The 15,371-nt window shown below is 40.8% G+C and overlaps 1 protein-coding gene across 1 annotated transcript in view; it reads left to right on the plus strand.

Moving 5' to 3' along the window:
- The window catches only part of TRIM40 (tripartite motif containing 40), an 11,456-nt gene extending 987 nt beyond the window's left edge, over positions 1 to 10,469 (plus strand). The window contains 4 exon segments of the mRNA XM_012558653.1: positions 8,768 to 8,863; positions 9,493 to 9,714; positions 10,024 to 10,046; positions 10,226 to 10,469. Coding sequence (XP_012414107.1) covers positions 8,768 to 8,863; positions 9,493 to 9,714; positions 10,024 to 10,046; positions 10,226 to 10,469 — 585 coding nt within the window.
- Positions 10,470 to 15,371: the final 4,902 nt, after the last annotated feature.

Below are 15,371 nucleotides of genomic sequence, written 5' to 3' on the forward strand. Positions count from 1 at the left end.
AAAAAAAAAAAAAAAAAAAAAACCTCTACCATTACTAAAACTACATGGCTGTCTGGTTGATAGCCCTAGTAATTTGGCTAGAAATGTAATCAGGTTTTACATAAGCTTATAATTATCCTGCAAATATTTTGAAACTTGGAAATCAGTACATGACTCTCTTTCTCTTCTCCACTTTCTCTTTCCTTCCTACTCTTCCTCTCTCCTTCCCTCCCTTCTTTCCTTTCTTCCTTCTTTTCTTCTTATTATGATTATTTTTATCCTATTTTATTTACTTTTTTATCATACAAGTTACATACTCTTGGTAATAAATTCAGACAACACTGAAAGGTATAAAGTTGAAACTAAAAATCTTTCTCTTTGCTTCCCTCAATTTTTAGTTTTTGGGGAGAGCTAACATTGTTAAATTTTTGTGTATCCTTCCAGAAAATTTAATGTATGTATACGCTCTTAAAACAACAACACAGAAGAATTATATCTTTTACAATGTGTTTTGATGTTGGATAGGTCTTATAACCCTCACAATACTCTTATTTTTTCAGAATTTTTTGTGGATGTTCATAGGCATTTATTTTGCCAATTAGCTATAGAATAATTTTTACCAACCACCTTCCAATCCACTTAGTATTCAATTGGATAGAAAATTGACATATTTTCACTATGGTGTCTTTCTATCCAATAATGAGATATGGATTTCCAAAGTCTTCTTTTAAGTGCTTGACTTTATGAGATCATGTTATGATACAGAATGGGAAACTGGAAAGTCCAGACTGGGGGTAACTATAAAAAGGTAGAGAAACAATTCAGAAACATCTTTCTGCCTTCCCACAGGATGGGGGGAAGGGTTTCCCACCCGCTGATGAGGCCAGAGATACTTAAGGAACCACACTGGTTCCCAGGCCTGGGATGGAGAAATCTATTCACTCATTCAATGTTTACTCAAGTCTGTACTTTGTGAAGGATGTTGTATTAGGCATTGTAGAAAATACAAAGATGATTCATAATCCTTATCCTTAGGTCTACCTTTAGACTTGACAGAATTATTATCATTATCCTGTTTTATGACAGGAAACTAAAACAAATAAATAATGATATTTGCTCATTTAAGAAAGATTTAATAAGTTCCTACTGTGTGTTAGGAGCTGTAATATGTGCTAGGAATATAGTGATGAACGAGACAGATGCCTTCCCTACTGCCAGGGAGTTTTCGGTTTAGTAAGGGAGACAAACAAATAAGAAATCAGACAAACTACAAGGTTTTTTTTTTAATGAGATAGGAAGAAAATAAACAAGGGCCTAAGATGGAGCATTATGGGCAACCTATGGAGTCCCTTAGGGGTGCAAATGGTTAACACGCCTAGCTGCTAACTGAAAGGTTGGAGGTTCGAGTCCACCCAGATGTGCCTTGGAAGAAAGGCTTGGTGATCTACTTCTAAAAAATCAGCCATCGAAAACCCTATGGAGCACAGTTCTACTCTGGCACATGGAATCACCATGAGTTGGAATTGACTTCATGGCAACTGTTAATTTTTATGTTAAATAGTGTGGTCAGTGAGGGCCTCTTGGAGGAGATGACATTGAAGCTGAGACCTAAAGGAAGAGAAGCTGACAAAGGCAAAGACTGGGAGAAGAGACAGCACATGGAGAGGCCTCAAGTTGGAGAAATGTTGATACATTTGAAGAATTTATAATGAGAGTTTACACTGACAGGATTCATTGATAGGTTGGAAGTGGGGCAAGCGAATGAGAGAAATCAAAGATAACTGCATGAATTTATGGTCTGAGAAACTGGATGGATGATGTAACAGATAAGGACAGGGTAGAACAGGTTTGAATGAAACATCAAGAGTTTCATTTACGACAAGTTGAGTCCAAGTTGAGACACACCTAAGCAGGATACTAGATAGACTGTTGGACAGCAAGTCTGGATTTACAAAGAGAGTCTGGGGTAGTACTCCCAGCACCTAAGAGAGGGATCCATCAGAATAAAGATGATATTTAAATCCAAGGGAATTAGACTCCTCAGGAGACAGTCTAGAGAGAAAAGAAGTTCCAGGACAAGGTCCTGAGAAAGGCCGTTATCTAGATTAAAGGGGGAACCAGCCAAGGAAACTTAGAACGAGCCACCAGAAAAGCAGGAGAAAAACCAGGGGAATGGCGCCCTAGATGCTAAATGAGACGAGTGTTTTGAGGAAGGATGATAGATGGTCTTGAATGATGTTGAGCAGTGTAATAAGATGGTGACAGAGAAGTGAATGCTGGGTGGGGTGTCCATTTTAACAGTCGGGAACAAAAGAAGGTGTCTGCAAGTGTAGGTAGTTTCGCAGTTTGGGAGGTAGTTTGGGTATTACAGTTTCTATGTCCTCAATAATATGATTCAAGAGGCTGCTTGAGGAGAGCCAAAGAAAAGGTGATGGTAAGAGTTTATCCAACAATAAGGAGTTGCCTGAAAACTATTATAAACAGCAGCAAGAGGGTTGAGGGTATTTTCAAAGGAATGATTATAACAGTGGACCCTGAAACTCAAGGTAGACCAAGAGGGACTTGTGTTCTTCTAGAAGTTGATAGCATAATTTTGAAATAAAGTTTTCTCGTGGTTCTTAACCATGTCTTTATTTCTTTGAATTAAATTCACCCAGACGTAGCTTGTGTCCTTTTCAAAGGAATTACATAATCTCTGACGGCACTCTAGGCTGAACAAATTTGCAATGCTACAAAATCTTATTTGTACACCTGTTTCTCCATTGCCTTACCAATGTTGGGATCTATCATTTTAATGTATTTTGCTGGTTTAATTAGTGTGTAAGAATGACTTAAGTTGTTTTACTTTGCTTGATTATGAATGCTCGCAGTGAGGCTTTTATCTACGTGAAGACTCATTGTCTACATTTTCCCCTAGGATCAGGGCATAAATTCTACATGATTGCATCAAAGTAGTTTATCTTTTGAATAATAAACTATATTATGTTTAACCTACATTTTTCTTAGTATGTTATTTCTTTTCTTTTTATTGAATTTTGGTGCAAATATTTTTGAAATTTCTATCTAATCTCATTCTATTCTTTTTAAAAATATAATCTCCATATTTTAAATACTCAGACATTTGTCTAATATGATTATGTTGTTCTATTTTATTTTTAAAGGTTGATTAATTTCTGACAATTGAAATTTAATATATTGTGTTATGTGAAAGATGATTCCACCTTAATTTTTCTTCATTCTGGTATCCAGCTGTCCCCAAAGCATTTCTATAGTAAGTGAGTTCTTTCCACACCTATGTGTTGTTTCTGGTTTGGCATAACTTAAGTTCTTATAATAGTGGAATATTTTTAAATTCTCTACTCCCTGGTGGTGCAGTGGTTAAGTGCTTGGCTGCTAACCAAAAGGTTGGCAGTTTGAACCCACCAGGTGCTCTTCAGGAGAAAATGTGACAGTCTGCTTCTGTAAAGCTTTACAGCCTTGGAAACCCTATGAGGCAGTTCTACTCTGTCCTGTAGAGCAGCTATGCGTCAGAATCAACTCAATGGCAGAGGGTTTGTTTTGGTTTGGATTTAGTCCTTCGATTATTTTTTCTGTTCTAAAGTTGTTATTATATAGTTTTGATACATGTTGCTTTATGGTTTGTGTTTAAATTTAGCAGCATCTTCGCCATTTAATATTTTTTTTGTAACCAAATGTTCTTGCCCACTTTTTTCAGAGGAAAGTATCTATGTAATTTTCCTAAGTTTTATAAAGCATTCCCTGAGATTTTAATTGGCATTGCATTAAATTTGTTAATGACCTTAAGAATTAGGACTTTTGGGGGCTTATTTAATCTTCTCAACCAGCAGTCAGGTATATCACTAAGCATTTTCCTTTATGTTTCTGAATCAAATACTAAATTGTCTTTATTTGTACCTCATGTACCTTGACTCTGTTGAGGGTAGTTATATATTTTATAAGGTTAGCTTTTTGGTAATTGGTACTTTCAAATTCAAATGACAGTCTTTGCTGAGCTCATATATCTTTTAAGTTAATTTCCTGACATTTTTAGATGCATAATCGTGTGGACGTTATCAGATTTAGTGATCAACACCTTTTTTTTCCTCATAAGATATAATAATGGGTGACATTATTCTTTTCTGTTTTGGGACACTTTTTGTTTTATAAGGAGTGTGCTTTTTGAAAGTTTTTGTGTATGTGTATGTGACTCTATCAAAGCAAGGTACATTTTTGTCTATTAACCACTTTTTCTTTTACACATTTTGTTAGTAAGCTGTTTGAGAACGAATTTCAATGTTGCTAGGTTCTCACGTTTCACTTCTTAATGCCTTTTTTTTGTTCTTTTTTTACTCTGAAATCACATTTTATCTGATAGGATCATAAGCTTTTTAAAATATCCATTAAGACAAGACAGGATTTAATATACATAAGGATCATTGCCTATATTTCAGTTTGTCCTTTTTTTCCCTAAGGAATATTGCTGGTAGATAAAAGTTTGTAAATTTTGCTTTTTAATTCTAATGAGTGCCTTTTTCATATGATATATACCCACTAAATATTATTTTAATAAATAATGTATGAATAAATACATTTTTTAAAACACAGAACTTTAACCTATTGGTTTTGAATATTGTGAATGACACATCTTTATTATCTTCAATTGTTTCATGCATTTATCTTTATTGCTGTTCTCTTTGCTTTCTTTTTTCATTTACACAGAGCCTACAGTTGACTCTAAACTCTTCCTTAAATTTGAAACGATGCCAGAAGAATAGAACCATGGCTCTTTGAACTGTATTTGAAGAACGGGCCTGATTTTGACAGGCGGAAATAGGTAGAGGGCATTCCTGGCAGAGGAAGTAAAAGATAAGGCATGTGGAGGTGCGGCTGCATCGGGTATGTTCAGGGAAACAAAAAGGAACCCTTTTTGACTAGAGTGCAGAGGGCATGCAGGGGAGTAGAGAGAGATAATAGTGAAAATGTAAACTGGGTTTAGGTCATGAAGAGCCTGGGATGCTGAGTTAAGGGGTTTGGGCTTATCTTAGTTAATGAGGAGTCATTTTGAAGATACCAAAGAGGAAATATCACTGACATTTCAAACTGGATGACTGGCTGAATGGTGGGTCCAATGACAGAAATATGGATGTCAAGAGGAGTGGGTTGCAGGAGAGGATAGGGAAGGGGGTGGTAAGTTTGATTTCTCCACGTTGATTCTGAGCTGCCAATAGAGCAATAGGAGATCCTTAGCTCTCAGTTGGAAATCCGAGCTTGGCTATTAGGAAAAAGAACTGGTGTGGTAATTATGACAGAATCTGAAGCCACCAGGGTTGAAAGCTAAGGACCTAATCTGGAGATAAAAGTGGATTAGGGGGACAATTTTGGGGAAGACCTCCATTTATGGGAACAATGGAGAAACCAAGGAGCAGTGGTGGGAGGGACAAGGTCAAGGAAGCTGGAGAGAGAGGCTTGAGGGGAGGATTACATCAAAGAGAATGCCTGAGAAGAAGGCACCACCACATTTTATCACTGGAGGCCACTGGTGACCTTGAAGAGACAGGCTTCAGAAGAGTGATGAGAGACAGCCCAAATGGCTGAGGAATGAAGAGGAGATGAGGATGTGAAGACAGACTACTCTTTCCAGAAGTTCAAGGGTGGAGAAAGTAGTAGATTGATAGGATAGCAAAGGGTTCCTTTTTGTTTCCCTGAACACACCCCATGCAGTCTTTTTGTTTGTTTGAGCTTTGTGAGACCTGAACTTTTGTGCTCAGACAAACATTTCCCCAGCCCAACCAGCCTGCCACCTTCACCAAGAAGACCATGAGTAAAATCCATGTTGCCCATTTACCACCTCTCACTCCTTCTAGGAGTTTTTCTTTTAGGTTTTTTTTTTTTTTTTACACTTAACAGTGTTCAAAACTTTGGTAATTAACATCTTGGGCTTCTTTCCAATACATGTGTTTTATTCATTTTTAACAGAGTATTCTACTTTAGAATATACTAAAATTTTGTTATTAATTTCACTGTTGATGAACAATTAAATTTTTTCTAATTTTCTGCTACCACAAACATTGTTGCAATGAAACTTCTGTGAGCTTTTTATTCCTTCTCTGCAGGCACGTGTCTGCAGGTAATACCCAATGTGTGGAGACAATTTTTTAATAACCTTCTAGTGACATTACTGTCTCTTCTGCTTACTTAAACTTTTTGTTTGCCTGAATGCTTTGGTGACCTCTCACCCACAGTCCCTCCACCTGGATTTCATCAACAGAATCTCAGGGCCAGAAACATGACTTTCAAAGTCATTTTCTCCAACCCCACCCGCTATCTGCACATCTCCAGGGATATCGGAGTCTTCTCTTCCCAAGGCAATACATTTTGAGAGTTTACAAGAGAGAATGAGGCAAAACACAAAGATCAAAAGCATTCCCCATAAACAGCCAAAAACAACAGCTATGAAATTTCCTCAGACACCTTGATTGTTTTTTCATCTCAAGTGGGAAAAATTTAAACAAACACATGCTTTCAGCTAATAGCACATCCTTATATTTAGTCCATGAACCCCTTTCTTTTATTTATTTCAATTTATCACCATCCCCCACAGCATTCTCCTCCCCCCTACCATATGCAGCCATTCTGAAGTGTTTGTTGTGTTTTCATGTTTGGACGGTTTGGTAAAACTCATATTGCTGTATTGTGTGTTTATACATTTAGTTCACAAAGTGCCACTATATTATAGACCTCATTCTATTTCTTGCTTTTCCACTTTGCGCCATATTTTTAAGATCAATCTGTATTTTGTGTGTCATACAGTCTATTGCTTCTGACAGACACACAGGATTCCATAGTGGGCATCTGGCACATTTTACTTATCCATTTCCCCCTTAATAGACGTTGTATAACTCCAACCCTTTGATAACCACAAACAATGCTGTAGTACGCACATCTCCTTAGGAGTTAAGTGAGGAATTCTCTGGGATGTTTATCCAGAAATGGAGTCCCTGAGTGGTACAAATGGTTAATGCACTCAGCTGCTAACTGTAAATGTTGTAAAGGATGAAGGTTCAAGTCCACCCAGAGGTGCCTCGGAAGAAAGACTAGGCAATCATCTTCCAAAAAATCAGCTACTGAAAACCCTATGGAGCACAGTTCTAGTCTGACACACATGGGGTTGCCACGAGTCAGAGCCGACTCTACAGCAACTGTTTTGCTTTTGTTTTTAACTCAGAAACAGGACGACTGGATCATAAGAAAAGGACACTAAAGTGGCCTAGACCCTCACCAGAATGGTGGTGCCAGTGTACATCCAACCAGCATGTGTTAGGATCCTTATATACCCATCCCACCCCCATATTGGGCATTATCCATGTGTATAATTTTTATCCATCTGTGAGGGGTGTCATATAATATTTCACTGCTGTGTTGATTTCCATTTCTGTAATCATCAATGAGTTTGGTCATGGATTCACATGCCTTTTGCATCCCCTCTTCGGTGAATTGACTGTTCTCATTCTTCATAGTTTTTTCTGTTTTCTTCTTGTTGATTCGCAGGCTTTCCCTTCTGTATTCTACATGTAAGTCTCTTGTTGGTTTAGACATTGCAGACATCATTTCCCAATCTGTCATTTCTCAGTTAATTTTGTCCGTGGTGTCATCGTTGAGCAGAATACTTAATTCTGATGTACTCAAATTAAACTACTCCCTCATGGTTTGTGCTTTTGAGGGTTTGTTTAAGACATATTTCCCTACTCCCTGATCATAAATTTATTCTCTAACATTATTTTCCACTAACTTTATGGTTTTATCTTTCTACTTAAGTCTTTAATCTATCTGGCATCTGCCTTCACATATGATTCTAGATAGGGATACAGTTCTATTTTTCTCTACTGTTGTAAGCTAGTTTTCTCAACACCATTTTCTACAGATTCTGCCCTTTTCCCACTGACTTATGTACTATCTTTCTTTTTAAATTCCTTTATAAACAGGCATCTGTCCTTGAACTCTCTCTTCTTTTTAATTTTCTATTTGTTCTTGCACCATTGCCATACGGTTTTTACTACTATGCCTTTGTATACTTTCTTTATCTGGTAGAGCAAGTACATTTTGTAACTAATTTAATAAGATTCAAGAAGAATGTTTCCAGAGTCTTTTGTTGACATCCTCCCCCCACTTTTCTTCCACATTGATTCGTTGGTAACGGCCTATGCTGATATCATTACCAGCTTTTTTAAATCTTTGTTTCCCTCATAGTTTATCAAAAATCATTCATTATATCCTTAGCTTCAGAGAAACAGTGATCCATCCAGATACTGATTAAGATTTAGAGAGAGGGCAAATGCCTGCCTGGGCTGTGGGTTTGCATCTAATAGAGGGCTCTTGTCCATCCCAGCCAGGAGCCTGGAGGAATGGACCAGAGGCTTTGCATTGCCTCTTAAGTTAGTTCTCTCCAGCCTGGCTTCATTTGCTAATGTGAAGTAATAAGAATTTCCAGAAGATCAGTATACAATACAATTTTTAAATGTTTGGAGACAAGCACCTTGAAGTCAAGTAGAAATACTTCTGTAATTTTGTGTGGTTAAGGCTTTTTTTTAAAAAAAAATACCCATTGCTTTCCCTTCATCATTATCCATTTAATAAATTCTCATGTTCCTTACCTCAAGCATGATGCTTCGAGGGCTGCCTATTTTTAGGCAGAATTATACTTTAGCCTCATCCTGGGATCGCTGAGTTCCTTGCAGTGAGTGACACCCCTCATCCCCAGTCTGACAAGCAGGTCTGTCTGTCTCTTTAGGAACGACTCAGCCGCCGGAGCAGGAAGCTTAGAAAGGACCTTGGGGAACTTCAGCGGCTCGAAGCTCAAGAGAAGGAGAAACTGCAAACCCTGCAGGTGGGTTTCTCAGATTCCTGGGAAGAACAACCTTAGAGTGTCCTCAGGGGCCCTTTTTTCCATAGGTCATCTGTCTCTGTTTGGGGAGAAGCCTGATGTGGTGGGAAAGGTCTCTGAGGTTGAAGACCTACCTGGGTGCTGGGCTGGGCCTTGGGAATTGCTAGTTGAGCGACTTACATGTTAAATGAACATCAATCCTTCTCTACCTGGCTCACGGTGAGCATCAAAGGAGACAGGTGTCTCATCAATTGAAAATTACTCCACAAAATGTAGGTCTCCATCTATGTCTCTAATAGTCTAAATTTTTTTCTTGCTCATTGTGTGGACTCTCTTCTCACCCTACAACTCAAAGGGTGCTAACAGCAGGCAGCAAGAGTATATAGTTGAGTGGTGTGTGTGTGTGTGTGTGTGTGTGTGTATTACCATCATGGTATAACATGGAACCTGTGGATGTTTGTAAAAGTGTGAGGCAGAAGGAGAGGCAGCCCTGCATTTATGAGACTCACACCTGCCTCTGCAATACCTATAACACCCAGAGGCCTCATCACGAGAGGAAGAGGACTGAGGAACGAGCATTCCCATTCAGACTATTCAGAGACTGGGAAGGGCTGACTAACATTGACTCTTAGGGTCTGTAATTTTGGGTAGGCTGTGGGAATCACAGGCTGGAGGCTGAGCTGGAAAGCCAGCACCAAGCCCGGGGACAGCTGAATGCCCTCCCTCAGCAGCAGCTGGACCAGCTGGAGGACATGCCAGCAGAGAAGGCCAGAATCTTGGCAATAACACAGTTCGGAAGCCTGATCGATGATCTGGAGAGGGCAGCCAAGCAACTGGATGCCAACATGCTGAAGGTGCATGCCCTGAGGCACCTCCCAAAGACTGGTCTTCTCCCAGAATAGTAAGCAGACTTCCTGCAACGCCCCTCTGGAAGGTGTCAGAGGAAAAGGCTTCTTTTATGATGTATGTTGACAGTGGCTTGTCCAAGGTCACACAATGTTCCTCCAGCAGAGTGGGGTACAGAAGAGGGGTGCAATCCTCCTGCCCAGTTCTCAAGGTGACACCTAAGGCAACCTCCAAGAGTGGGTTGGGGAGGGAGTTTGCAGGTGACAGGAACCTGAGAACCCATTTTGATTCTCACTTTCTATCTCTCTCTCTCCTAGAACATCAGAGACTTATTGAACAGGTATGAGCAGTTTCTTCTCCCTCCCCACGTGCACACACACACAAAAACCTGTTCAAAGACATGCACATGTGCTTTATCAAGGTTAAGGAAATCCACTGCTCTGTTAATTTTTCTATCTTCGTGTTACATGGCCAGTGGAAGATTCAACAGAATATACTGAGCCGGTTCTTTGTCTCTAGGAGTGCTCCACAGAAATTAGAGGCTATTTATCCTGAGTTGGAGAAAAGAGCCAATGGATCACCTCCTCCACCATCCTCAGCAGCTCTAACCTGCTCATCCCTGGGCCACCTCGTCTCAGACTCACCTCCGCCTCCTCTCTCTCCTTCCCCCACCCTGCCTAGCTCCCCATTAGGTCTACTTGGTGCTTCTTCAGGTGGGTCATCTCCTGAACATGTCCCCCTTTCCTCATCCCCACAGCCGTGACCTGATGCTTGACCCTCTGACACTTGGACAGTAGCCATGGCCTCCTTTCTAAACCAGGCTCATGCTCATGATTCCCGTTGCAGAGGTCAGGGCCCCTGATCTCTAGGGCCATTTGTGATATCTCTGTTTGTCTGTGAACTGACCGTTGTGTCTATCTCTCACAATTTCATATAAAAACAGGAACTCCCAGATATCTGGATGGCAGGAGCTCACCACCTCAGCACATGTTGGGAGGAATATTCCTTCTGAGCTCCTGTAGCACCTGTTGGTTGTTCCACTCAGCTGGCACTGAATTCATTATTGTTGAGAGACTCTAGGGTGCCCCATGATTCTCACCGCCTGGTGTTCATGCTCTTGGATAATCACCTCCCCTTGAGTGTGGGCAGGACTTGCTTCCAACCAATGTTGTTGTCGTGGCTGCTGTCCAGTAGATTCTGACTCATGGTGACCCCATTCGTACAGAGTAGAACTGCACTCCATAGTGTTTTCAAGGCAGTGACTTTTCGGAAGCAGATCGCCAGACCTGTCTTCTGAGGCAACCTCTGCATAGGTCCAAATTGCCAATTTTTTGGCTAGTAGTGGAGTGCTTAACCATTTGTGCCACTCAGGAATTCTGTTTTGAATATAGCAAAAGTGATAGGATATCACTTCCATGATTAGGTTATGTTATATGGCAAAGGTAATGGAATGTCACGCCTGTGATTGTGTTATGTTAAATGTTATGTTAAATCTTGCTAGCAGACTCACTCCAGATACTCTCCTTGCTGGCTTGATGAAGTAATTGGCTGTGTGTCAAGGACCTGCAGACAGCCTCTAAGAGCTAGAGCCTCCAGCCTCTAGTCAACAAAAAGCTGGGGCCCTCAGTCTTGTAGCCACAAGGAAATGAATTCTGCCAACAACCTGAGTGATCTTAGAAGTGGATTCTTCCCCAGTTGAGCCTCCAGATGAGAACCCAGACCAGCCAACTCGTTGTTTGCAGCCTTGTGAGACCCTAAACAGAGGAGCCAGCTAAGCTATGCTCAGACTTCTGACCCACAGAAACTGTGAGATAATAAATGTGTGTTGTTTGAAGCTGTTAAGTTTGTGGTAATTTTTACACAACAATGAATAACTAATATAATTGTATATAAATTATTTATGCATATGTCATATTTCTTTGAATGAGCAGGGAATGCATCCTATCTTTGTGTCTCCAGGGTCTAGGACAGCACCTGGATCATACTTGGTGTCCAGTAAAATTTATTAAATGGATGCATGAATGAATTAATAGAAAGTATAAGGGCTTCTCTTGATCTTCAATGTTTAAAAAATGGAGCCATTAATGTGTAGCCAGTTAGCTAATATTCATTGAGCCCTTGCTAATATATTCAATGCTAGACTAGTCACTGAGGGATATAAAGAATAATACATGGCCACAGTAAAAATCCAGGAGTCAAACTTGAGTTGAAGTCCCAGTTCTGACACTTAATACTTTAGTGACCTTGGGCAAGTTACTTAGCCTTTCTGAACCTCAGTATTCCCCACTTAAAATGAGGATAATGGTACCTGCGGCCTGGGATTGTTGTAAGAATTAAATGTTATTATTTATGCTAGGTGTCTGCTGCAGGGCCTTACAGACCGTAAACATTTAAACATGTTAATTACATCTTCTTATTCCATTCCCTCATCCAGAAGCTTATACTCTAGCTGTGGAGCCAGAACCAACACATATGGAATAATAAGAGTGTGGGTGGGTTAAATTAAGTGGCATAGATGCTAAGTGAGAATTCAGAGGGAAACACAGGTGAAACTGGCAAAGTCAGGGAAAGCTTTGTAGGGGAGGTGGAGATTTGATAGGTGGGAGAGAAAGGTGAGAGCATTCCAGGTCAGGATAACGGCACAAATGAAAGCGTAGAGGTAGGAATAAGCCATGAAGAGTATGAGAAGACTGATCTGGTTAGTCTGGAATGTTCAGGAATGGGGAAGACTGGGAGTCAAGCAGAGGGTTAGATGGGTGACTCCAGGAGATAGGAAGCCATCAAGGTTTTGAGGCAGAAGTAAAGGGACAAAGTGGTATTTGAGAAAACCAGTCTGGCTCCTTGTGCAGGATGGACTGGAGGGGGCGATTGGGGACTGGGGGGTAGGGGGTGGAGGAACAGCCTAGTAGTATAGATGTTCAAAAAAGAAGGGCGTAGTTAGTAGGCAGGAAGCTGCAGTTCTTGGAGAAACATGAGACTTGAAATCTAAGAATAGGACATTAGGCTAGGAGTGAACACCCTGAAGGAGGCAGCTAACAATTCTCGTAACCCAGATGCGGTTAATGTCACACAGAGAACTTGCCCAGAAGTATCCTACCAGGAGTAGAAGGAAAATGATGAGCTCAGAGGGTCTCTCTCTACCGGAGAGAAGTCAGCTATAGTGAGGTGCCTGCCAGGTCCTCTGGCTTCTTCTGAGGTGACCACAGATGACTGGACTAGGGCTGGACATCTGGCCCAGGGCAGCCTAACTGCAGGCTGGGCAGTGGAGACTATGGCCTGACAAGAAAGATCTTATCAGATTCTCTTGGAAATTCAAAATGGCTCCGTGATGAATGTGTCACTAGTAGGTAGGGAGAGTGGAAGGAGAGGGAGTCAGAACTGCACTCATGGCAGAGTACTGGTATATCCATGGCTCATGCTGCTGAGTGGATGATTCCATCTCTAGAGCTTTCTTAGACCTCAAGCCCTCCTCCTGCCAGTTCTTGAACATATAGAGGCAGTATTGCTTAATGACCAAAAGCTCATACTTGGGAGCCAAACCACCTGAATTCAAATTTTTGCTCTGCTTTTTATAATCTGCTGATTTGGGATCAGTTACTCAACTTCCACGTCTCAGTTCCCTCATATATAAAAAATTAACAATAGTACCTACCTCATAGAATGTTGTGAACATTAAGTAAATATATAAAACATTTATTGTGCCTGGCCAAAATGAAAGGTATATATGTTTGTTATTATTATTAGCATTTTATGAATCTCCAGTTCTTCCTACATGTCCTGGTTGTGTGCCACCCTCCCCTCACAGCTTGCCATGTTGTTGTTAGCTTCCGTCAAGTCGGCCCCCAACTCATGGTGACCCCATGCACAATGGAACAAAATGTTGCCCTGTGATCAGTTGTAGATTGAACCTGTGATCCATAGGGTTTTCACTGGCTGATTTGCATGAGTACATAGATCTCCAGGCCTTTCTTACGAGCCCATCTTAGTCTGGAAGCTCCACTGAAACCTCTTCAGCATCATAGCACCAGACTATGATTGATGGCTTTGCATGAGGTGTATTGGCCAGGAGTTGAACTCCGGTCTCCTGCATGGTAGGCAAGAATTCTACCACTGAACCGCAACTGCCCTCATAGCTTCTTCCCATGAGGCCTGGCTAAATGGTGAAAAATCCTTTTTTCCTTATTTCCATGTCTGTTCTTATAATAAACTTTCCCATTATTTGAACTAACTGGAGTGCGTCTCTGTTCTTTGTAATAGAAGGAGCTGCTACAATGTGAGCTGTGAAAAAAAATCAGATGAAACTTGTGGATGTTAGAGCAAATGCACAACACTCCTTTGGAGTCTTGGAAAAGGAGTTAGAGGCATCAGGGCCCCAGTCATTAAAACCGGAGTCCCAACTCTGGGGCAAGCAGAGCAGGGAGGTCCATGGAGCTGTCTTATCTTTAAGTCATTGTGTTTTAGGATGCATCCACTTCCTCTGCTCTGGCTCCACACTCCAGAAGCAAGTAAACTTTAAGGAGAATTGCCCTTGGGGAGGAGCAAGTACCCATAAGCCAAGATGAGTATTTTCACTCACTAGGTGTTTTATTTCTCAATGTAAAAAATATAAATTCTCTTTTTGAATTCAAGTCACTTGTGGGAAAGATGACCAGCATTAAAATATTTACCAGGACCCACCCAGGGGCTCAATTTCCAAACAAGGCTGTGCAGTGTAGTGGCTAAGAGCTCTTCAGTTGGACATGGATTAAAATCCTTGGCTGATTAAATAACCAAAACTCACTAGTCCTCAGCTTTGTCACCTTTAAAATGGGGATAATAATAGGATCTATCTCATAGAATTACCAAGATTAAATGACAGAAGGCATGTGAAGGGCTTAACCTGGCACATAATAAGCACATAAATCATGATAGCTATCAAAATGATGGTGATAATGGCAATGATAATGATGATATTGATGATCATTAATTCAGGTTTTTGAATCTGCACATATGAGGACCAAGTAGCCCCTCGAAGGCCACCAGCAGGCTGGGATCTTCATACACATCTACCTTAGAGCCCAACAGTCATTTTTAAAGACCCAGCTAAAACCAATAAGAACAAACGGAAAAATACAATACACTCTTTGGTGGAATCCCGGATGCATTTTGAGTTAATTTTCATATATGGTATGAAGTAGCGGTCCAGATGTCACTCCTTATCCAGTTCCAGAGTAGTGCCAACTCCTTGGACTAAAAGTCACAGCTCATCCAATTCATCCCCCTGTCCACACCTGGGATTCTTTTACCTAGCGCAAGTGTGCAGATGGTGCCATTTCTGCTCCCACAACTAAGCTATTTACGGCTCATTCCTTTCCACCATCTCATTTCTTGACCTCAGATGGAGATTTGATGATTCTTCCCTGGGGCTGAGTGTGGTCCTACACAGAGGTGGGTGGTGGTGGTAGTAAATTAAGTGGAGACCAGCCCTTGGGTTATGGTTTATAGCCATGCCTCCTTCTGTCTTCATCCCCGAAGGCCCTCCATCTTCATCTCAGCCAGAAATGATCCCACCAGGAGAAGGGAGACAGTTAGTGGTGTCAGGAGTGGGGGTGGCTGCACATCTTCAGATAATAGGGCTATGTTCTCCTGAAGACCGTGGATATGACTCAATATTCCATGAGTCACA

Source organism: Trichechus manatus, unplaced genomic scaffold (genome assembly GCF_000243295.1).
Source record: "Trichechus manatus latirostris isolate Lorelei unplaced genomic scaffold, TriManLat1.0 scaffold00180, whole genome shotgun sequence".
In the NCBI taxonomy this organism is placed as follows: Eukaryota; Metazoa; Chordata; class Mammalia; order Sirenia; family Trichechidae; genus Trichechus; species Trichechus manatus.